The sequence below is a fragment of the Crocodylus siamensis genome, chromosome 1, assembly GCF_052110815.1.
Source record: "Crocodylus siamensis isolate JL-2025a chromosome 1, ASM5211081v1, whole genome shotgun sequence".
Classification (NCBI taxonomy): domain Eukaryota; kingdom Metazoa; phylum Chordata; order Crocodylia; family Crocodylidae; genus Crocodylus; species Crocodylus siamensis.
In genome coordinates this window covers 86603277-86628654 of record NC_143395.1, presented here as the reverse complement: position 1 = coordinate 86628654, position 25378 = coordinate 86603277, and the positions used below count along the sequence as shown (strand labels likewise).

At 41.6% G+C, this 25378-nt stretch overlaps 1 protein-coding gene across 2 annotated transcripts in view; it reads left to right on the top strand.

Moving 5' to 3' along the window:
• ATG5 (autophagy related 5) overlaps window positions 1-25378 on the top strand; it is a 153000-nt gene that overhangs the window by 54773 nt on the left and 72849 nt on the right. For both annotated transcript variants that reach the window (XM_090037351.1, XM_090037357.1), the window contains exon 6: window positions 20786-20880. In XM_090037351.1, the coding sequence (XP_089893477.1) occupies window positions 20786-20880 (95 nt within the window). The remainder of the gene's footprint in view (window positions 1-20785; window positions 20881-25378) is intronic.

Here is a 25378-nt window from a genome sequence, read left to right as displayed (position 1 = left end):
GAAGTGCCTTGAGATCCTTTGAGGGATCCCACACAATATTAGTACTGTTAGGTGTACAAACATGATTCATAAGATAAATCCAGATATTTCAGATGGGAATCCATAGTGTTAAAACATTCTTTCTTGTTGTGATCCTTCTGAGTTCTTTGCAACAGTAGAATTGCTCTATTTTTCCATAGTCAAACAGCAAGTGGAAACTAAAGACCTGGCATTATCCATAGGGTGCATTGAATCCACCAAGGGCTATCTTGAGTCTAAAAAAAGGTTGAGAACCACTGCTCAAAGGCTTTATGCGCTTCCTTTTTTAATACTGATTGCCTTGTTTGTAATTTGGATAGGGTGTTGTAATTCTATAACCTGATTACCCTACCAGTTTTCAAGGCACTTGTGCAGTGTGTAAGAAGTCCATAATCCCCCATTCATTTTAGCTAGCTGTAATTGTCCAATATATAGGCATTGTAAGGGTGTGATCTTCTGACTGTCTTGTTATCTAGAGTGCTGAGTGTCAACTAGGGTGCCATGACATCCTTCTATGATGCAGGATGCAATATAAGATTAGTTCCGTTAAGTGTGCAAACGCCTTCGTGTGATTGACAAGGCAAACCCAGAGATTGCAAATAGGAATCTGTAGTGCTAGAAACAACCTTCCCTTTTGTGGCCTAAGTTCTTTGCAGCAGAATAATTTCTCTTATATTTTGCCATAGTTAGAAAATGAGTGAAAACTAAAATCTGGTATTTTCTGAGTGATGGCCTGAGTTTAAAGAGGTGTGCCTTTGAGTCTAAAAAAAAATTGAGAATCACTGGTTTAAAGGCTTTTGGCTTGTAAACCATGACTTCTGGATTTGATTTGAGCCCTGCCTTAATTTTAATGTGGCTTGTACATTTGCATTTTAAACCAATATTCACAGCTGAATAACTACACACACTGGAAGCATGTGGATATATTTGTAGTGCAGTCGGAAATGTGACTGCAGCCTACTTAACTTCAATCTAATTTGGGTACAAAGATCATTGAAGTTGCAGTAATGCAGCCTGGCTGCTAACTAAGTACTTGCACAGGCCTAAGCAGGCTTGTAGAGTCCATGCTATAGCTATTTGTATTTGTGCTAGCCAAATTAAAACTACCTCGGGTACAACATGCTGTGATCTCATCTTCTGATTTGTGTGGACTTTTTCTATTAAGCTTTTACTCTCTCTGCATTCTGATTTTTTTTCTTGGTACCTATCTCTGCCATGATACCTGTAGAAAATCAGCTACTATCAATTCATATGGAGTTATTTGGCATTTATTTTAGAGGTCATGCCTTAAGTAATAAATGTCACATAATTGCTTCTTTTTTTAATCAGTGGTAGATTTTTATATTATGGATGCAAGTTGAATACTGTCAGTCAACAACACAGTGTGTGAAACATCGTCATGTGACTCCCTGTTTGCATTTACTTCCTTGCAGTTATTTTAGCATGAACCTTTAACTATTAGACAATTTAATCTTTTAATTCTCTGTAGCTGATAATCATTACCCACTGAGATTATCTTGGCAATCCCAGATCACTGGAACTCCCTAAATGGCTCTGCTTTGTGCTCAGCTGGGCAGCTGGGATGGACACCACTTCCCAACCACTCACAGCCCAACCCCATCCATGTGCCTGCCTACATGGGTCCTGTCCCTGCCGGTGGGTGTGGGGTGGAAGGACTGGGGTTCATGGGTAGAGAGGCCAGGTCCAGCAGTGGTGGTAGCTGGAAGGATCTGCCACCACTGGGACTGATGGGAAGTGGAGTTTGGCTGCCACGGGCGGGGTGCCTCCCGTGCTTGGGCTGGGTGGGACCAACGGACCTGCTGCAGGCCAGACAAAATCCCATGGTGGGCCATATCCAGCCTGCGGGCTGTATTTTGCCTACCCCTGCTTTAAAGCAATATAAAAATAAAGGCAAAAGTTGTAATGTGTGTGTGCGTGTGTATATATATATATATATATATATAAAAAAAAAAGTTGTACTGCAGTGAATACTTCATGAATATCAAATGTATATTTCAAGTCTCAAGACTAGCTGCAATGACAAATGAGGAGGCCACTTTTTGCTTTCATTCTTCTTAGGCTCCACAGCTAGTTGTTTGGCTTTCTCCATTTTGTGCTGCAAAAACAGAAACATTGAGCAATTTCCACCAGCCAAAGTCATGTAGAGAAACCATTAAATTGCCAAGACAGGAAAGAGCAAGTAAAAATTGCAACTTAAATTTCATAGATTTCATAGACATTAGGGCTGGAAGGGACCTCGGGAGATCATCGAGTCCAGCCCCCTGCCCAAAGGGCAGGAAGTCAGCTGGGGTCATAGGATCCCAGCAAGATAAGCATCCAATTTACTCTTGAAGGTGTTCAATGTAGGTGCTTGAACCACCTCCGCTGGCAGACTGTTCCAGACCTTGGGGGCTTGGACAGTAAAGAAATTCTTCCTTATGTCCAGCCTGAAATGGTCTTGCAGGAGTTTGTGACCGTTTGACCTCGTCATCCCTTGGGGCGCTCTGGTGAACAGACGTTCCCCCAGATCCTGGTGGTCACCCCTGATAAACTTATAGGTGGCCATCAGATCACCCCTGAGCCTGCGCTTTTCCAGGCTAAAGAGTCCCATGGCTCTCAGCCTGTCATCGTAAGATCTGTTTTCCTGACCTCTGATCATGCGCGTGGCTCTCCTCTGGACTCTCTCAAGCTTCTCCACATCCTTTTTGAATTGTGGAGCCCAAAACTGGACGCAGTACTCCAAATGGTTCTTATATGTATTATAAAATATAATAGAATGTAATGATTACTGAAGGATAACTTTGAAATACGATGCTTTTAAATTGGTGCTTGAGGCAGTTAGAAAATGCAGTTATTTGGCTGAACAGTTAGATTGACTCTATAAAGTGTTTTAAATTAAACTAGAATTAAAAACAAGTTTAAAGCTGCAACTATAGGACTGGTGTGATGACTTTAGAGAGAAGGCTCTTGTCTGTCTTCTCAGATGGGATGCAGTTTGATAGAGGTTCTGATGGAAAAGGGATAGGCTTTTTGATAGGAAATACTGGCTTCCACATGCAACTCCACCAGGCTAGCATTGCAGTGTCGCTTCAGAGCTAATATGTCAATAGGAGTCTCTTATGCAATTTGATTTATAATGGGTCCTTCAAGTACTTTTGTTTGTATTGCTGGAATGACTGAAGGCTCAGATTAAGTGTGGACCTCCATGGAGAAGGAATGTAAACATTATTTAGTTGCTGAATGGGTCTGAAAGTTGAAATTCTTTATTTCTAGAAGTAGCAAGCAGTGACAGTGGTACTACAAAAGTATCAAACATTAGGCTGTGCGACGCTTGAGTTGCCTATTTTAATTTGGAGGAGATTTGGCCTGATTCGGTGCCTGAATCTCCGAATCTGAATTGAATCAGGAGACCCATTAAAAGGTCTGTATTAAATCCAAAGCCTCCAAATCGATTCGGAAAAGATTCAGGGATATTCGGGTAGGCTGGGAAGAGGCAGGCACAGCTGGGCAGCTGCCAGTTCTCTTGAAGCTCCTCTGGCTTTGCTTGCCTCTGCCCCAGTGCAGGGAGCTATGGGAAAAGCCTACACGGCTGCCCTGCCTAGCTCTGTCCCCTACCCAGCAGCAGCCTAGTCCCAGCACTTTAAAAAACAAAGCCCCATACTCACCCGCTGCAGCAGGGGCTCTGGGATCTCCTGGCAGAGCCCCATCCCTGATGGCTGCCCCGCCTGGTCCCAGCCTCCTGGCAATTAAAAGGCCCTGCAGTCAGTCACTGGCTGCAGCAGCGGATATCAGGGACTCCGTGGGCTCATGGCTGCTCAGCCCCAGCAGCCCCAGCTCCCAGGCAACACAAGGTGCTCTGCTGAGCCGCACTGCACCTGTGCCCAGGGGCAGCTGCTGTGCTGGTGCCAGGCAGCGGGAGTGTGATCCCCACTACCATGCACAGCATGTGGGTGCTTCCTCCATGAGCCCTCAGAGGCCCTGATCCCTGCTACCAGAGCCAGTGAGTGCCGGTCTTTTTTTTTTTTTTTTTTTTTTTTTAACGTGACAAGAGGCAGGCACAGCTGGAAGAACTGATTTGGAGAATCAGTGCCAAATCTCCGATTCTGATTCAGCCGAATCTAATGGGGACAGTGATTCAAATCACCAAATCAAATCACTGTCCGTCCAGTCAGCTGAATCTGAATTTAATACTTCCCTATTCACATAAGCCTGTCGGACATGTTATAGCTTCTGCCAGCTAAATATATTACATGCAGGGGTTCCTTCCTTTCTATTCCATTCCACAAGCTTCTATGTATTTCATTCCTCTCTTCCACGGAATAACTTCAAATCAGTTGCAGGCTCATTCATGGGAAATAACAGGAGGAAGAGGCTAGGGTGCTGAAATTGTTCATACAATTTTCCATGGCTTTCTGAAAATTGTGGTTAAGGCTAATGTAGGTATTTAAAGTAGAGATGGGAAAGTACTGGTGCCATAGTAAAATGCTCTAGCATTTGGAATTTTGGGTAGTGATACTTTTGGTCACCCAAGTTCAAGAAAGATCAATGCAAGGTGCAAAGTGATGGCTAGGAGATGGGAGATTAGACCCTATTTTATGAGAAGAGACTTGTGTAGCCTAGCAGAGCAAAGGCAGAGAAGGGGCATTATTAATTACTATAAGTACATCAAGGGAATAAAATATCAAGTGGAAGCTATTTAAAATGAAGCCCAGTGTGGGCACAAGAACAAATAATAGATATTACGGGGCTCCTATACACGTGCAGGAAGGGTGCGTCTACATGCTGTAATTGCAGCATGTCAGAGCATACTCAATTAATCAAGTCTGCTGGAGAAGGGTAATTATTGTGCTCCAGCAGATTCCACTGCCATGTGTATCAGCATCGCCCTGCTGAAAAATGGCGGTGAGGCACTTTAAGCTTGTTCAGTGAGCTTTAGCTCTAAGTGCCGTGTCACCATTTTTCAGTACACGTGATGCTCTGGGTGCTTTAATCAGCACAGCTCTTGGAGCTGCGGGAGGTAATCGGGCTCAAATGAGCTCAGTGAGGTCTTTGTCCAGCCTCCTCTTAAAAACCACCAGAAATGGCAACTGCACCTCATCTGCTGGAAGTGTGTTCCAGATTCTAGTTACTTGTACAGCAAAGAAGTTTTTCCCTAAGTCCAGCTGAAATTTTTTCTTGACTAGCTTGTGTCCATTGGTCCGCATCTTCCTGGGGTGGGGGGCTTTTTTTGAATAGTTGCCTAGGTCCTGGTGTTCTACCTTGACACATTTGCAGGCAGCTAGGAAGTCACTTCTCAGCCTTCTTTTGCTCAGACTGAACAGTCCCAGATCCCAAAGTCTGTCTTCATAGGGCCTGTCCTCGAGGCCCTTGATCATGCCGGTGGCCCTTCTCTGCACCCTTTTGAGCTTGTCCACATCCTTATTGAAGTGTGGTGCCCAGAACTGGACACACTACTCCAGCTGTGGCCTCACCAATTCCAAATAGAGGGGGAGGAGCACCTCTCTGGATCTGTTGGCAACACATCTGCTGATGCACTCCAGAGTTATATTTGCTCTGTTGGCGACTTTGTCACACTCCTGACTCATATTCAACTTCTGGTTGATTGTCAACTCTTAAGTCCCTTTTGGATGCACTGCCAGCCAGTGAACCACCACCCATTGCATAGATATGGTGAGGGTTCTTCCTTTACAGATGAAGGACCCGGCATTTGTCCCTGTTGAACTTCATCTGGTTTTGTTCAGCCTATAGGACCAGCCTGTCAAGGTTGTCTTGAATCCATGACCTGTCCTTTGGTGTGCCTGCTTGTCCCCACAGTTTGGTATCGACCGCAAACTTAATCATTATACTTTTCAAACCCTTTTCCAAGTCATTAATAAAGATATTAAAAAGCATGGGCCCAAGCACTGATTCCTGGTGTATACCACTGGAGACGGCTTTTCAGGGTGAGGCCACCCCATCAATCAAGACTTAATGGGATCATTGACTGAGCCGGTTTTCAACCCACCTCACTGTAACCTGGTCTAAGCCAGAACTTTCCAACTTAACTGAGGGGATTTAATGGGAAACAGTATCAAAGGCCTTGCTGAAATCTAGGTAGATGACATCCACCCCCTGACCAATGTCTATATGGTTAGTTACCTGGTCATAAAAGGGCACCAGGTTTGTTAGGTATGACCTCCCTTCTACAGAGTCATGCTGGGTGCTTCTCACTACCCCACCAGATGGGAGCTTGAGAGTGATGTGCTCCTTGAAAATGTTTTCAAAGATCTTCCTCAGAACCGAAGTCAGACTGACCGGTCTGTAGTTGGCAGGGTCATCCCTCTTTCCCTTCTTAAAGAAGGCTGCCACTTTCCTTCTTCCAGTTGTTAGGGATAACATCTGAGTTCCACGATTCCTCAAACAGCCTCGCCAGAGCTCGGTCAGCTCTTTTGGCGCCCTCAGGTGAAAGTCATCTGGACTAGCCGTCTTGAAAGTGTGCATCTGATCTAAGAATATCTTCACCTGTTCTGGACTGATTTTATGAGGACCGTTGTCATTGCTGTATTCTCTGCGCCCCTGGTCTGGCAACCAGCTCTTGCCTGATTTCAGGAATACTGATGCAAAGTAATTGTTGAGAAGCTCTACCTTTTGATGGGGGTCAACTGTGGGCTTCCTCTCCATGGTCTAGAAGGATGCCACAGTTGAGCTAGATCTTGTTTCTTGCTCCATATGCATCTATAGAAGGATAATTTTTTTTGTTGTCTTTAATTTTGGCCGCTAGCTTCACTTCCATGGATGCTTTGGCTTTCCTTGTCTCATGTCTGCAGATCCTGGCTGCATGAGTGTACTCTTCCCTGGATCCTGAATCATTGTTCCATTGGGTGTACGCTTCTTTTTTCTTTTTGAGAAGTTCTTTAATGTCTCTGTTAAGTCAGGTGGGTCTCTTGGCCTCTCCCTCTTTTTGATTGCATGGGGATGGTCACTTTTTAAGTGATAAGAATAGTCTTCTTGAGAAAGTGCCATCCTTCTTGAGCTCCCAAGTTGTCCAGATGCTGGTTGCAAAGGGCCTTTCCAGCTAGACTCCTAAGTTTACCAAATGTTGTTGGAGATCGTGTCAAAAGCCTTGCTAAAGTCAAGCTGTATTGCATAATCTGCTTTCCCCCCCATGCACAGAGCCTGTCATTTCATCATAGAAGGAAATTAGATTAGTTAGGCAGGCTTGTTCCTGGTGAATCCATGCTGGCTTTTCTTGATCACCATGTTGTCCTTTAGGTGCTTCACAAGGGATTCCTTGAGGGTCTACTCCATCATGTTTCTAGGTGTCGAGGTCAGGCTGACTGGTCTGCAATTCCTCAGATCCTTCTGCTTCCCATTTTTAAAGATGAGCTCTATATTTGTCCTTTTCTCATTATCTGGGACCTCCCCAAATTTCCCTGAGATCTCAGAGAGGATAGTTGATGAGTCCAAAATTACATCAGCCAATTCCTTCAGTATTCTTCAGTGCATCCTATCTGGCCTTGCTGATGTGGATGCATTTCGTTTCTCTAAGTAATCCCTAATCTTTTTTTGTGCTACTGTAGGTTGTTTGTATCTTTCCCTAACTTTGCTGCCAAGTACATTAGTCATTTGAGAGCTGCTGCCCCTGTTTGTGAAGACTGAAGTAAAAAAAAAAAAGGCATTAAATACTTCAGTCTTCTCTGCAGTATCCAGAACTAGATTGCCTTCCACATTCCCTAGCTAGCTATGAACTAGTTGTGAAAACCATGAATAAATTCTGGATGGAAAATTGAAGATTATTTCTAACAGGTTTTGGAACAACCTTCTGGTAAGACTTGGAAAAAAATTAACTTGTTTTAATGTACAGAATGATATATTTGACAGTTGGGATTACAAGAAAATGATTTTGATCCATGTGGTTCTGTTTTCTGTTTTTGATGCACATTGGGTCCAAGGGCCCTTTTCTAAGCTTGTCAGAAGGCAGTTAAATGTTAACTGTGCTGTGGAGAATTGTGCTCTTGTTTAGACCACCAGCTGATTTCAGGTTGCAGCTGTGATGGGCTGAATAGGAGTTTAGCAGGTTTGGGAGAGCAAGGATCTCACAGTTCCCTTGTTAGTAGGCTTTGCTTGAAGAATACAAGAGGCTGGATGGAGAAAAAGAAGTGGTCTCTCAGTACCATGTGAAAAGAATTGAATACATGCAAACCAGACAATTGTGCAAGTGACGGGCCAGAAGAAAGATGCATCTGCAGATTACTTTTATTTTTATTTTTTCACTACTGGTGGTTGGAAAATGCATTTTTTTTCTTATGAAGAAAGTAACATTCTTCATTAGAAACCTTAATGTACCCTAGAGACTTTATATTAGAATGAACTATTTACAAGGCTGAACAAAATAAAGTACTTGTTTTTTAACCTAAATGAAGGATTGGCGGTGTTTATTTAAGGGGCTAAAACTGGTTATGTGGGGAGGGAAAATCACCATGCCGATATATGTCCAGCAGGTTGTAAGTTGGGTCATGATAGCTACACAGGAGGCACACTGGTGATCTGTTTATAAAAGATGGAAATCTTTGCATCCTTTTACCACTTCCCTTCGTTGATGTTTCTAGCAAGTGCTGCCTCGCTTTTGAACTTTAAGGCAGGTGGGCTGAGCAAGGTAGAAAACAGTCATAAAGAAGCGTGCTTTTTAATTTAATCAATCCTAAAATATATTTGTACGTTTATGTTCCGGAATACTGAGAAACCCAGAATACAGCTTTGGCTTTTTGTAGTTTTGCTTTTTCCTATTACAAAATTATTATAGTTTTAAAAACTCCTGCATTAAAAAAAATACTTTATGCAAATTATAAAATCACAAAATGCTAACTTCAGTAAAGTTTAAAGTTATCTGTATTTTCAAACTGGAACAGCCAAGTACTGTATTTACACATAAACCAGTATACGAGATCAAAACAGGTTCAGATCTGTAACACAACAGCAGTTCACATGAACTTTCAAGTGCATATAAACTACTTTCAAAATGACCAAAACTGGTTTAAGATAAATCATCATGGATGTAGTATCAGTCTTAAGTGATTTAGGTTAAATCAGTTTATTGAACTTCTGTCCCAAATTCCAGCCAGATTCAAGTTAACTCGCAGTCCCCTGGCAGCCCAGGATGATTTGCACTTCTCCCATAGACCTCCCCACCCATTGCAGAATGGGCAGACTAGCCCTGACCCAAGCTGTCTGCTCCAGCTGAGCTGAGCATCCCCCAGCTTCTGGCCTGAGCCACTCTAGGCATGTGGCTGCATTGCCAGAATCAGAAGTGAGTGTCTGTTCACTTGCTTATCAGTTCAGTCTGTAGAGCTTAGACTAAAATGTGAAGATTGAATTGATTCAGCCTCAGGCCTTTTGACTGTCTGTACTTATCCATGTTGTAAAAGGGAAGAAGGAGGAGGTGGCGAGAAGAAAATGAAAACTTTGAAAAAATGTATTAATTTATTAACTTAATTGAAAAAAGTATATGATGCGACAATTTAAAAATGTAATTGCTTTAATAATTAACATGCATTATCTTTTCTGCTAACAACTGATCTGAATGATGATTAAGTATACCAATAAAAGAAAAATACTTAAATGTGTATACAGTACTTCAGATTACAGTTGATAAAAATTGAGGATTACTACTTTGGTTCAAAAACATAATATAAGCAGTTAGATAGAAAATTATATATGCAGTTGTATGATTGAAGCTCTAATTGACTTGCATCTTCTGCCAAAAAATCAAATGTGTTTTGAAAACTTCCTGGTAACTTTTTTTAAAGATCTGATGTCATCTAATTTATTACTGTAAATACTACATTAATTTTTAAAACATTCTTTTTACATCCAGTTTCCCACCTTTTTTATCTAATACTCTTTCTCTTTTGTTTAGTTTATCTTCTTCAGCTAGAAGTTTTTGAAGAAGACTTATGTGGCTTAATTTCTTTACAAAATTGGTATGGGGTGTTCCTAATATAATCACAACATTTCTCTGCAATGTTCCTACCATTAGCATTGTGCACATGCTTTAAAGGTAGCTAAGGAAGGAGGGAAGGGGCTTTGTTGCAGAATTTAGGTATTTGAATAATTTCTCAGTCTTTTCCACAATTGACTACCCCCTGGCCTTCCCTCAAGGTACAGTTCTTTTGTCTTCCCCTTGAGCACATGGATGATAAAAAAAAAATGCTACCAGATACCCTAAAAGAGTGAAGATTTTTTCTGTCTTCATCCTATACATTTGTCTTTCGGCATTATTAACCACCAGTGAGAAAGGAAAGACATTCCAGATCCCCACAAAGGAATAAGAAAGAGCCCAAGAGCTTGGCCTTACTGGGAACAACATCATATTCTTCATTAGCTTCCAGTTTTGGATAGAAGTCAGAATGCAAAGTGTGGAGCTGAAGCAGACTATATGTGCGGGGGAAGTAGAGTGGTCATTAACCAAGCTAGAAATGTTTGTTCAAGCTACAAGATGTTTAGGTTAGATATTAGGAAAAACTTTCTCAGTAGAAGGGTAGTAAAGCATTGGAACAGGTTACCCAGAGAGGTGGTGGAATCTCCATCCTGGGGAGGGTCCTGCTTTGAGGTCTCTTGAGGTCCCTTCCAACCCTAATTTTCTATGATTTTATGATTCTTCTTCAGGCTGTACATATAAACCCAAGAACACACAACATTACCTAAGAACCTTTCAGGGTATGCAGGTTTTCATGTGTTTTGGAGCTGAAAAAAGTCTATTCTTTCAAAATGCTGTAAGGAAGTGCCACTTCTGCAGCATGAGGCATCCTTGGCAAGCACCACCTCATCTCACCACTCCTTGGGAAACAGAACCTTTGGGATGGTTGAAATATGCCATTTGATTATAAACAGTTCCCCTACCTTACCATTTGAAGACTGGCCTGCTTTAGGCAAGTGTGAATCTTTATCATCATGGACCAGTGAGTCTTAAATACCATTACAGCTATACCATCCAGTTCAGCACAGGGAGTGACCCAGTCATTTTTCCCTATTGCTTTTTAGGGACCTTTCCAATGATATTTTGTTTTTGACTGGAGAGGGCTGCTTTTTCTTGCTTTGAGGACTATGGCAGAGGAACCTTTTGTACCTGGAAAGTGATATCTGTAGCAGTTAATTCCTGGTTGCAAAAAGAAGACCTTAATGAAGTTCCATGTCATCTGTCAGTAGTTCAATGTGGTTACATTACTGAAATAATCTCTAATGCATGAAATTGGTTTGCTTCTCTTTGCCTTCAGCATGCACACTTTCACATTACTATCACTCTCTCACTAAGAAAAAACCTGTGGCTTGTGGTAATCTGGGACTATTACCAGTTCAGGGCCTTATTATTTGGTCTCTTGATTGCCTCAAAGGCATTCCAAGGTCACTGTGGTGTTAGTAGCCTACTGCAGGAGAAACATCACTGCAGTTTACTTTTACCTACAGAACTGGCTGTGTGTAAGTTATGAAGTGTAGGAAGGGCAGATTTTTCCATCCAGTAATGGAGAACCTCTGCCTCATCCAGTTTCCACATCTTTTGGCCCTACTTGGTCCTAGTATGTTTTATAAGGATTTATCTGACTCTGAATAGTTTCTATACTCTGCTAGACCTTATCACACAGATGAAAGTCAACCTGCTAACAATGATTTTTTTTTGGTCTATCCTTGGCCATATGGCTGCTTGTATGGATGTGATGCCTCAGGCTTACTTGAGGGCTGTCTCTTCACCAGGCATGGGGGTAGCCAATCTGCTGCCAGCTTGGTCATCACCTGCACATTAGAAAGACCCAAGAATTGCTTGCAAAGGGCATCCCACTCCTTCCCCCTCCTACTTATCATTTGAGATCACTATTTATTATTCTTTAGGAAGATAAGGAGAAGATGTGAATGACCTTCAGATACAGGTCTTTAGTTTCTAAGTAGTGAGGTTGCATATCATTATCCTGGTTATCACTAGGAGGTGGTATTCCTACATTGTATCTCAGGATTCTGCATCCAGACACGGTGAGCAATACCATTGTGGTATTTTTTGTCAGCAGAAAAGGAAATGCAAGATCCTTCCCCCGTTCAAAGTTATAGGTGTTGGCAATGATTTATTTGAAAGCCTTCAGAATACCTGAGCAATCTCAGTATGCACATTTCCCTGAATCAGAACTTTGGGGATAAAGGGCTGTCCTGCAGGACACTTTCTTGGAGTGAGGCCATCCAAAGATCAATTTGTTTATTTCGTCTATCAGAAAAAAATCTCTAGTTTTTGCCTTAGATTGTGTTGTCTGGCAACTTCTTCATGCTATGCCTAGGGAGCTTTCCAACCTACACCTCTTATTCTGTGAGCACTGTGCAAAGTCACATAGGTCTTTGATTTGGCTGGCTCCAGCATAGCTGAGGTAGTTTTGAGTCCCAAAACTTATTTTGGACCAAAAGAAATTGCATGATGTTCAGAAAAGAGAAGTGCAAAGTCTTGCACTTAGGATGGAACAATCCCATGTACCAGTACAGGCTGGAGATCAGTAGGTTAAGCAGCTGCTCTGCAGAAAAGGACCTGTAGGTTACAGTGGACAGTAAGTTGAATAGGAGTCAACAGTGGGCCCTATTGCAAAGAAAGCTAACAGTATTCTGGGCTGCATCAGGAGGAGCATCGCCAGCAGATTGAGGGAAGTGTTTATTCCCCTCTATTCGGTAGTGATGAGTCCATGTCTAGAGTACTGTGTCCAGTTTTGGGCTCCCCACTACAGAAAAGATGTGGACAAATTGGAGGTTGTCCAATGGAGGGCAACAGAAATGGTGAGGGGGCTGGGACATGTGGCTTATGAGGAGAGGTTGAGGGAACTGGGCTTATTGAGTCTGGAGAAGAGGAGATAGGGGGGATTTAATAGCAGCCTTCAGCTATCTGAAGGTTTGCAAAGAGGATGGAGCTAGAGTGTTTTCAATGGTGGCAGATGACAGAACAAGGAGGTCTCAAGTTGCAGCAAGAGAAGTTTAAGTTAGATATTAGGAAAAACTTTCTCACTAGGAGGGTAGTAAAGCATTGGAACAGGTTACCCAGAGAGGTGGTGGAATCTCCATCCTTGGAGGTTTTTAAGACCTGACTAGACAGAACCTTGGCTGGGATGATGTAGTTGGAGATGGCTCTGCTTTGAGGAGGGGGTTGGACTAGAAGACTTTCTGAGATCCCTTCCAACCCTAATTTTCTATAATTCTATGATTTGCATGGTATTGAGGGCCTCAGGGCTTTCTCATAGTTCCTGTTCTTCCTTTGTAGGGCATTTCTCATTTTAGATATTACATGCTTTTCATGGTAGAATAAACCTGGTCATCCTGAACTCAACCCTAGCAAGAAGGACTCCACCAGGTAAATCTACTGTCTGTTGATTTTTTTTTTAAAAACCATTTTAAGGTAATTGTTGCTGTAGATGATTTTCAGAACTGTAGTTGGATCTACCATTTACACAGGAGAATTTTTGCTTTTCTTGTTTAGATTCTGTGCTGCTTTATGTTCACCCTAAATACTCTCCTAAAAATTAGGATAGTAAAGTGACTATTCATGGAGGTTTCCATCCTTGGAATTTTTTGAGGTTTTTAAGACCTGGCTAGAGGGGTCTTTGAGGTCTTTAAGACCCAAGTCCTAGTCTTGGCTGGGATGATATAATTGGAGATAGTCCTGCTTTTGTGCAGGAGGTAGGCCTGGTTGACCTCCTGAGGTCCCTTCCAACCCTAATCTTCTATGATTCTATGACTACATTACAGATTTAGTTGGTAACTCTTTTATTGATTTTTGTACTGTTACCTTTTTCACTCTTCCTTTACATCTTACTTTGCAAAAAAAATTGCATTTAACTTTTGCAAATGTAGATGCCAGTTTTCCTATTATTTACCTAATATACCTGACTCTTAGGCTCACTTGAATTCTTCACCATTGCTGTTTTCATTCAAAACCTTGTTATCATTAATTTAAGGTATGAGACGTTCTGCGTTCGCAAGTAATATTTTTTACTAATACAGAAACTCATTTCAACATACTGCTTGAGCACTTTCATTAAAAACATGATAGGAGCATGGAAAACAAGAGTAATCAGATTTGACTTGAATGAGAGTTTAGTTATAATGTAGTCTACGTAATTACTTGAGGGTGGGAGATGAGTGTATGAAGCCTTTTTGCTGATTCTTTTCATGGGAAAATATTTTTTCTGTTTTACACTCTTGTTGAAAGTTCATTTAGGTTTGCGTTTCTAAATAGTTAAAAACAGTTGACCTGAGAAAAGAGAAGGGCCGTATTAAAGTATTTTCTAGTCGAGACTAATGAAATTGTTTATTGCTGGTGTTTTGAACGTTTTGTACAGTCCTTGCTCACAAGAGGCGTATGATTCGGGACTATTGATTGGTAATATTACATACAGTATAACTTTCTTAAACCTCTTTTCTAGAAATAGAAAACACTGCTATGCTCAGAATTGGAGATTTTTATACTCATTTTTCTAAATCTATAAGTGTCTTTGTGTTTCAGAAGTCAAGTTAAACACTTACATGGACCAGAAGAATTCCTTTAATAATTTCCTTTGGATCTTATGCTTTAAATGTCTGTTTAGATGTTTAGGTTGTATAGCTGGCAACCTAAATTAGATATTTTGGACAGACCAAAATATCTAAATTTAGGTAACTTCAGATGTCACTTCATCTAATTACTTCTAACACAAATTCCTATAGTAAAACTACTGAAATTGTTTGCAGTACAGCAGTGTAAGATCATGACTTAAGGACATAAAAACAGCATTGAAGTAAAATACCTTTTCATAGACCAAATCAAGAAGTATTGTGTAAGAGGCATAAAGTATTGTTTAATGCTGAGTGTTGCAATTAAATCTTCTTCTCTGTTGGGTATTCAGGAAAGTGTCCTTAATGTATGTGCACTGTTTTATAACACCTAATTTGTAGTCAAACACTTACTTAATTCAAGTAATTCAATTAATTATTAACACTAACACTAAATTAATAACAATTATTAATATTGAATGGTACAATATGGTCCCCCTTCTTGTTGAGCTCATGATAGATGAATTCTGGCTTGAGATTGCAGCATGTAATGGAGAATGTGGGTGTGAGATACCTGAACTACTGCTTCCATGAGGCATTATAACAGTATTTCCAAAACAGAATTTGTGGTTTACGGATGCTAATTTTTTCCCTGTGAAAAGTGGAAACTTTTGAGGAAAGCAGGCACCTTACAGAAACTTTTTAGTCTAACACCCAGTTTCCACTGAAAAACGCATTTTGACAGAATATTTAACCATCACTATTATAGGTTATTTCTACAAGGGAAGAAGCATCATGGTACTTTTACGACTGTAGAAAGAGTACCCATGCTGGCATGAGAACAGTACGGAGTGAGAATAATATACCCTTTCATATTCACTGACTCTCTCTAAATTGACCCTGATCAGCGGTGACTCCTGAAAGCATGTCATACTGCTGGCAACAGGCTGCTTTCTAAACTAGAGATAACATAGTTGCATGAGTTGCAGCACAGGTGATTTGTCGCTCAGCTGTCTTAATTAGCCCAGGGGTGACCAACCTGTCATCTGGGTGTGTTAGGTAACCTGTATTGGGCAGTTTGTATGTGACATGCGGCAGATGGGCAGGGAGAGAAAGCAGAGCATCAGACCAGGCTGGGAGCACAGGGACAGATGGAGACAGCAGAGCATCAGCTTGGTTAGGAAGCCCGGAGCAGGGAGCTGAGTAACAGAGTGGGTAAAGGAGAGGGACTGGATTGGTACTTGGAGGTTGCTGAGCTGATTTGTGGCGTACCTGCCCAGAAGGTTGGTCCCCATTGCAAAAATATGACTGTGCTGCTTCATGTTTAAGAGCTTGTCCTGAACTATGTATGGACTGTGGCAAATTGCGGCATGTATGGTAAGTTTACCACATAGAAATGGTCACCATTTTTAGTAAGCTGTATCTTCTCAGATGCTTCATCTGTCTTGTTTGTATTGTCCTTTTCTTGCACTCTGACCTCCCACGTTCTAGTAATTTCTTTTGTGTTCTTTCTTTTCTTTTCAGTTTGTGTGTTCTCCTTAAATATATTTGTGTGTTTACTTTTCTCTCCTTGTTTTTACCCGGTTTCCTCCTCCTCTCTTCTCCTCCAAATAGTCTCTATTTACCTCTCAAAGGAGGAAGTACTTTCATCCCACCGTTTACCTCTTGGCAGTTAAGCAGGTAGCATGCCACTTAAATACTCAGGCTATACCATGATGTCAGTATTATAAGCTGAAGAAGGGCTTTTGTGTCTGAAAGCTTGTTTAACATCTCTCCCAACTATACAGTTGATCCAGTAAAAGATATCACTGGAAAAACTTGCTTCCCATATAATACAGGCTATTACTCTGTAAGTCTTGTATCTGCATGCCCCTATAATGGCAGAAGGGTGGCAAAAGCACTGTAACTTCATCCCTGTTTCACTCAGGTTAAAGTTACTGTAATGTAGATCACTTATTTTACTATAGAAACATATAGGTGTACCAATTTTACTGTAACTGCAGATGCACACTATGGAGCAACAACTTCCCCATGCTTTATAAGTGGCTAAAGGTTACCTTGTCTGTAGCTTCAGATAGAGTAGGAAGGTGCTACAAGCTGTGTAGATGCATAGAAAGTCTGTGTCAGGACACAAGGGTGGCTAGATGTCTGATTCCATTAAAGTCGGGCCAGTTTTTCTGGAACTGGGTCTTTGTCTTAGATGACAAAGCAGGACATCTGGAAACAAATCTCCTTTTAAAATTGCTCTTGCAATTTTACTTTAAGTAATACAAGGTTTTAGAATATGAACTTTTCCCCAATTAACAAGTTATTAACAAGGCTTGGATTGTTTCAGTAATTTAGTAACGTTGAAGAAAGTGACCAGTAATGGGTAAACCTCACAAATATGGTAAGTTAGTATTGTGAGAGAATCGTATATTGGTATTTCAGTGTTGCATTATATTCAAAATTAGGTGTAGAAAAGAAAAAAGACAGAACAGGCAGAAGAGGAAATATTGAAGCACAAATATTATGTAGGAAAAGCACTTAATAAATTAATAGAAGAAAGAAGGCAGAAAGCTCCATTAGAGTAATTTTCTTTAATTAAAGTTATTAGTGATTAACTTTATAGTTACAATGGTTAAAATGTAGCTTTATTCAAAATAACTCAAGGAGAAATTGTCAAGTTGGCTATGAAAACTGATATATTACCTGGTTAATTAGCTGTTGAACTCTGCTGATAACAGCTCTTAGGGCCTTTTTATCCTTCCAGGTTCTTGTGGGTATTCTTATAGGTGTGTGTTGTGCCTACGCATTTTATTTTCTTCCATCTCTGGGAGTTGAAAGATGGAGTGAAGAATGGAAAAACGGTTATTGATTGTCTGGCATGTAATTGTCGTTTATGCAAGGATTCTATTATATAGGCAGTATACAGGACACTAAAAAGAAACATGTAGCTCAAGTCTTATAACACAGTCTGATTTAATCCGGACTTTCTCATTTTACTAGTAGTTACTTTGAGTGCGGAGATTAATTTCTTTTGGCAAAAGTAGACTCTCTGGTACCTCTGGCCTTTTGTCTGTGAGAACTCCGAGCTCTGTACTTTTGGGTGTAGACATGCATACATTTGGACCGGTTTCAAAAGGGCAGCAGCTGTTAATGATTTGATTGTTACTGTGACAAGCCAAGAACAATACAAATGAGGAAAGCCATTCTAACCAACTTCAAAACTGCTTCATTCCCTTTTGAAACAACTCCAAAAATACGTATGGCCACACCCATTTTCTTAGTTACTGTAATTCCAAACCTTTTCTAAATATGACCCCACTTACGGACTTATAATTTTGCTTGCTTATCACACTGTAGTAGCTTCTCCTTGTCTGTTAATGGACAAGGGATTTAACTATCATTTGGTCCATTAATGGACAAGGGATTTAACTACCCCAGGTATTCTGCTGTAAGTGAAAAAGGAAAACTTGGGCTTGCTTCATTGAAGACTGAGTTGCTTTGGCTTAATTTTTGCTTGCCATGGGATAAATGCAGACATCATTTGTGAAAATAATGGGGGGGGGCATAAGTTCCTGCCCCAGTTTGATTGCAGGGGAATTGCAGAATCAGGGAACTGAGGGCCCCTGTGGGTTTACAAGCTCACTTGTAGCTTTTGTGATCCCATTTGGGGTTGGAACTCCTAGTTTGGGGACCACTGCAGTATTGAAACCTGTCATTTTTCTGAACTTTGAACAGGTAAAGTAGGTCTAGGTGTTGATGTTTAGTTTTGTTCTATCTGCTAGGGTGTCCTTTGTAACACTAGGGGGGTTATAGGTCCATTGGTAATTTAGCTCTGTATCTTTATTGTTTCATGTAGTATGTCACTGTAATGAACAGATATTATCAATGAAAAGGCATGTTTGTTGGCCAGTCAGGAGGTGTGATTGCAGCACAGCTAGGCCCATCGGCGCTGACCTTTATTTTTGCCCCTCACCAGGAAGGTGGGAGGGCAGAGGGTGGCTAAAATGATGGAGGTGGAAAGTTTTACGCATTTCAAGTGACAACCCTCTTCTCGAGGAGCAGGGCCCTTGGGCACTCACGTATTCAGCACCTCTGGCTAGGTTTATCATAACCTAGCTTTAGTTTAACTAGTTCAGGTAAGAATACTAGTGAAGCCACAGTGGCACAGACTTCAGCGTGCTACACAAACCTACAGGGGACTAGAAGAATATCATTGCATAATTGCTGCTATTATCATCTGTGCTCCTGATATTTTTACTTAAGGGAAAGAGTTAGGGAAGATATTCTTTCTTCATATTCTTACTTATTTCTAGTAACATGTTCATTTAAGCTGAAGAATAAACCTGTAATATTCCTTTAGGCCAGGGGTCAGCAGTATTTTTGGGCCGAGCACCAAAAAAACCCCTGCAACCTCAACTTGGAAGATGTTGGCATGCCAGGGGCAGATGGCAGGCAAGCTACAAGGGGCCCAATCCTTGTTGTGGCAGTGTACCCCTGGCCCCTTCCCCTCTGCTCCCCGAGGCATGCATGCAGCTGCATCCATTTGGGCTGGGGTTCCAGACTCCAGTGCAGTCACTTGCAGCCTGGTGGTTGTCTGCTGCAAGCAATCCAGGCTCTGGGTAGGCCCATGCTGCCTGCTACATAACATGGGCTGCTCACAGCAGGTAGCCATGAAGCAACTGCACCAGGGTCCAGAGCTCTGGCCTGGCTGTTTGCTGGTGGTGGCTGCATGCTCATTTCAGGGTGCACAGCAGGGAAGAGGCCAGGTGCTGTGCTACCCCCAGCCTCTTCGCTGCTTTCTGCCCCAAGGTGTGTGTGCAATGGCTGGTGGCAACAAATCAGGTCATAGCTCCAGATCCTAGTGCAGCTGCTTGCAGCCTTGCGGCTACCTGCTTCAAGCAGCCCATGTCTCTGGGGTAGGCTCCTGCCACCTGCCATGGAGCTTGGGCTGCTTGCAGCCTCCCTTCCACTTGCTGCAAGCAGCCTAGGCTCTGTAGCAACGAGCTGCCCTGAGCCAGGGTCAGTTGTGGTGTGCAGAGCAAAATGGCTTCACATGCCATGCTCTGACACATGTGTTAGGGGTTGCTGACCCCTAGTTTAGGCCATAGCCTTTCTACAGAAACCCATGTATTTGTATATGTGCAATCTTGCATTGCCTCTTCCGTCAGTCACTGACCTGCAGGCGTAGCATATACTCCAGTAACCACAGATCTGGATAATTAATTCCTCTTTGAGTTTTCAGCAATCATCTCAATCATTAATAGAGCATTTAGAATAAATAAACACCTTTATATGCTGGATTGAACCACAATGGTTATGTTATATCTTCCTCTGATAATTGGCAAGGTTTATTTATAACATGCTGGGGGGTTTTTTAAATAGATTTAGGCCTTGAGTGTATTTTTTTTTATAAATCATTTGCTACTGTAATACCTAATTTTTTATTTAAATCATGGTGTTTTATGTATTTTTATCCTGTGAGTACTTGAATGGGGCAGGGGAGAGGGGGGGAATTGTGTGCTGTCTTTAAACTATTTCACTGGTTTTGATGCTGCCAAAAATAAGATCAGGACGTTTTTTATTTGAATTGGTAGACAATATACAAAAATCAGCTTGCTTATGAAACATGGAAAAGGTTTACTATTGTTTTCAGAGTGCTCCAGTAAAATGATACGAATGTTTTCTGGGTGGGGATGGGTATGCTGTGTGTGCTGGATCTGGCGCATGGTGGGGGGAGCCGGGTGGCCTGATCAAGTCTGTGGATCGGCCTGGTGTTGCTTATCCAATCCATGAGGCCAGATGAGTTCCCCTATATGTTGTACCTTTTTTCTCCATCTCTGGATAAGAACAGTCATTGGACATGAAGTGGGGAGTGGAGATCAGTGGCAATAACTGTTTTCCATTGTCACTAGTATTATGCAGTACTTCTTTGAATGAAATAAATACAGTGAAATTCAGTCTATTTCCCTTTATTATCTGACAGGTCATCACATCTCGATTGTAGTGGCACAATGTCAGTTTCTTGCCCTGTGTTTATTTTTGCAAACAGGGAAAACAGTTCATCCAATTACAGCTTGGGTGGGGAGTGGAAATTGAAGAAGAAAATATTCACACACAGGCAAAATTCCCGGGGCAGAGGGATTATAGATGCCTAGTGTTTCTGTATATTTTTACCAGACATATTTTGTACATTCTTTCCTTAAAGAAACAGACTTCATTAATGCTAAAATAATATAATTGTTTATCTCTACAGATAAATTCGAACAATTTTGGGCCATAAATCGGAAACTCATGGAATATACTCCAGAAGATAGTGGATTTCGTTACATCCCATTCAGAATATATCAGGTAGGAGATCATACGAGAAGAACTTGTTTTACAAAACTATTTTCATACTGCAGAATATAAACCCATATAAAATTAAGTTCCCATGTCTGTAACAGCAAGGTAAAATGTAGGTGAACTGTATAGACACATTTTCTGGGTTTTAGTTGTGATAAGCTAATGGAGAAACATAAGAACTGCCATGCTGGGTCAGCCCAGTGGTTCATCTAGCCCAGTATTCTCTCTGACAGTGGCAGGAGTGGATGCTATAGAGGGTGAACATGGGACTAGATATCTCCAGAGTGGTCTGTTCCCTATTTAGTAGCTTCCTTGGCACCCACCCTTACTGGTTTACAGATCCCAGAGAAACATCTCCAACTATTCTATTCGTCCTTCTGTTCTTTTCTGTTTCCATTTAGGAAAGAAAAGTAAAGCCATAAAAATGATTGTTTCAACTGTTGATCCCAAACCAGTGATTACTCCTCATTGTGCCAGAAATAGGTGAATAGTGTACCCCAAAGTATGCCAAATGATTAACAGCCAAATAAGAACTTACCTTTGCTTAGAGAAAATTTACTGTAGTTGCTGCACGTGAAGAGTAGGCACAACTTCTCATCAGTTGAAGGAGCAATAGGAAGATATAAATAGGAAGAACATTTTCTCACTTTCTGCATAACTACATATTTTTCTCTGCCATCATAGGGTCCAAGAGAAAGCAGATAAGATAGTAACCGTGAAAAACTTATTTTTTATTACAAATTTCAGTTTAGACTTATTGCCCTTATCTTTTATTTTGATACAGGGGTTGTCAACCACAGGTACATGTACCCCAGGGTACTTGGGAAGGTCCCACGGGATACGTGCGGGTAGGCAGGTGAGGATGGAGCGCAGCCACCCTCCACCACCCACCGCCCTGCACTGCAGCCACCTCCAGGAACAGGGCTGGGCAGGGGTGAGGGAAGCAGTGCCCCTCTGCAGGCTGTACAGCTGCCACCCAGCTGGCTGGATGCAGGGAGTAGGTGGGGAGCTCATATATGGCTGTGACCACCACCGCCCACTATCCCACGCTGCCACTGCTCCATGTCCAGCCATGCACCCTCCTCCCTCCCTCCTGGCTGCCCCTATTCTAATAGCATTCTTTACTTTAGATAGAGACATTTTAATGTAATAAAATAAATATTTCTTAAATAGGTTTTGGAACAAACTCTTAATATTTGTATTTTATATGCTGTGTTGGAAAAAAAGGTTTGAATTTAAAAGAGGAAGTAAAAAACTTTAGAAACGTTAAAACATCTTGTAACTTTGTACAGACCTGTGGAATTACCCTCTTAGAACTGAGCAAGTTAGGAGAATTTTGGAAGCTGATATATAGGAGAAAAGCCTGGCTAATAACTTTTGATTCAGTGTCCGCCCTATTATTAGAATATAATATTATAGAATCAGGCACATATTAGAATCAAAACCCCAAGGCCAAACATCAGAAGTATCGTACTGCTTGCATTTTCACCAGATACTGACATCTTGCTTAATAGAATAAACAGCTTAAAGGATGTGTGAAAGCTTTTTCCCCCATGGCAATTAGAATCAAGTCAACTTCAGTTCACAGGACTAATGTGTGCATGCTTACTTGACAGCTAAATTGTAAGTTTATAGTAATAAGTAAAATAAAATAAATAATATACAGTACAATAAAATATCAAAAATAATTTTTTCAAGCTTCTGATAGGAATCCTTAATTCCTCATATTACTATTTCCCAAATCCGAACCTATAATCTGCATATATAACTAAAAATGTATATGTCAGCTTATCTTTGTTTTTGCCCAGTGCCTTTCATTTGTCTTCTCCTTTTGGAGAAAAGCCAGCTTTTTGTAATTTTTTGTTTTCCTCTGTAGCCTCTCAATTTTTATGTTGTTAACTTGATTTGAAGGTAAACTCATTCAAAATTAATTTAAAAGATCCTGGTTTGTATGGGTTAGTCAGTATTTCTATGCTGTTTGTTTGTCTTCGCAAATTAAATCCTAACGTGCGTCACAAAGTACTGATAGCTTTAAAGTTCTCTATGCTTTATAATACTGAATATTTAAGCATTATTGTTTTTGTTCATATACGATGTGTACCTTTACCTCAGAAAATTAGCAATTGAAAATTGAGGGTGTGTTCGAAACAAGAAAACTAATTACTGAACATTTTGGTTAAAAGTATTGATGAGTGAATGACTTCGTTACTTCATGTAGGCCTACCATTATTTCCAGTCATGTGCCCACACTATATCTCTACGCTTGCTGAGTCTATCTCATAACCTATGCAAAGACATGTGATCATGAGTGGAACAAAGTGGTTTTATTTATATTATAACTTGCTATATTAAGTGACCTATTGTCAAGGAAAAATCTTTTCTCTCCCTTTCATTCTGCCTTCCCAAAATTCCTGGGGCATGTGGTATGTGAATAAATGTGGTACTTTATGCCAGGTTGTAATGACTTATCAGAATGTGTATTTCTGCAGAAGCTTGTAACTGGTTTGGAATTTTAGAATAATTTTTAATGCTAGGTTTAATTAAGACCAACTTACTGTCAAAGTGAAACCTTAAAGATTGAGAACGGAAGTCACAGTTACTTTGACAGTGTTGATCAGAAATTTTACCAGATGGCAAGCTCCCTATAGTTGCATCAGAACATATAGATGAACTTCTCTCCGAACATTTTCTTTAGTCAGTGACTAATTTATTTACTGTGGGGTGCTAAGAAACACTTGAAACCGTAGAAATGGACAGATTAAGTCGAGATGATACTGATCAAACAAAGTAGGCTTGCTTGATACCAGCATCTGACTTGCTATCAATGTCTGACTTGATATCAGTGTTGCTAAATCTCATAGTGACAGCCTAAATAGTTTTAATTTATATTCAAGATGCAAGCAAATATATTAAAGGTGGAATGACAAATTTTGTTACTTAAAACATCTAGTACAAGGTTAAACTGTGCCCTGGCTGTGCCCAAAAGCTTAATGCATTCAGTGCCTTATTGTTTTGGCCAGGCTAAGTTTCTACAGGGAAGAATTAAGTAGACTGTATATATATTATGCTGCTTTGCCTGGTAGGTATCTCATTTAGCACGTATTGTGGATGGTAGTGTATGCAGTAATTGGTTTGGGTAAACTAGGCAATGTTAGGTGGGCACTTTCAAAACCTTTCAGCATTTCCCTAAGTTTGTTCATTCATAGTTTCATAGTAGTTTGGGGTCAGAAAGGACCCGAACAGATCATCTAGTCCAGGCTCATCCAGCATATGGCCTGCGGGCTGCCATGTGGCCTGCCAAGCCATTTTATCTGGCCTGAAGCGCCACCGTGGAGTGCGGAGCCGCAGTGGTGGGGCAGCAGCGAGGTGGGCAGGGCTGGCCCGTGGGCAGGGCCGGCAGCAAGGGGAGGGGAGCTGTTTACCTCGCGGGCTCATCAGTGAGCTGGGTCCTGCCGCCACTGCCCCGAGGGCTGCGCGGCTTGGGGCTGCCCCAGGCGTGCCTGATTAGACGAGCTGGGCACAGCGCGTTGCAGCTTGTTGTCTGGCTCTGTCCCTCACCCCTAGCGTGTGGCCGGGGGAGCTGCAGCATGACCTGCACCCTGCCCGCATGCGTGGTGGATGGAGGCACAAGGTAAGTTCCTGCGTGAAGCTGGGGGCACCTCGGGGCTGGAGGCATGGGGTAAGTTCCCGCACGGATCTGGGGGCGCCTCAGGGCTGGGCCGAGCCGAGGCTGTGGGGTGTGCGGTTGCCGGGGCTGGGCAGGAGGCAGGAGGAGCCCGGCCCAGAGGCTGCATTTGTCCCTCAGACTGGGACATCCAGGATGGAGACATACAAGGGAGGGCACATGTACACACATGTGCACATACATACAAGTATGCACACTGAAGTGCGTGACAGTGAGCAGAGCTCACATTATAGTCAAGTGTTTGGTATTATTTCATTCTTGCTTTCATATTGTTTTTATTTTGGATTTTAAACCACATTTCCAGACCAATTTCATTGTTACTTCCTGCAACTTCACTGGTGTCAAAGGTCATGTGATATCACTTCCTGATGTGATAACACTTCCTGTGAGGTCTTTGAATATGGCTCGCCAGCCCACTGGGTGATAAAAAGTTCGTGATCCAGCCCCACATTCAAAAAGGTTGGACACCCCTGATCTAGTCTGACCCCCCCGCCACTGGTAGGAGTACATGCTGGGATCACACGACCTCAGACAGGTGTTCATCCAACCTCTTTTTGAATTTACCCAAGGTAGGACTGTCATAGGCTTGCATACTAATGAAGCAAAGAGCATGAAGATTCATTAATTCAGTACTATCTACCTGTTCATGTGTCAGTGGGGCCTATATAAATACAAATGTGCCTTTTGTTAGATTTGCTTGGGAAATACTCTAGTATCTGTTTATTTAAGGCCTTTAAGGCTGTCTGAAAGTAGCTGTATTAAGAATAGTGGACCAAACAGTAGTTGAGTAAAGAAACGGAGATAATGCTTTGAAGAAGG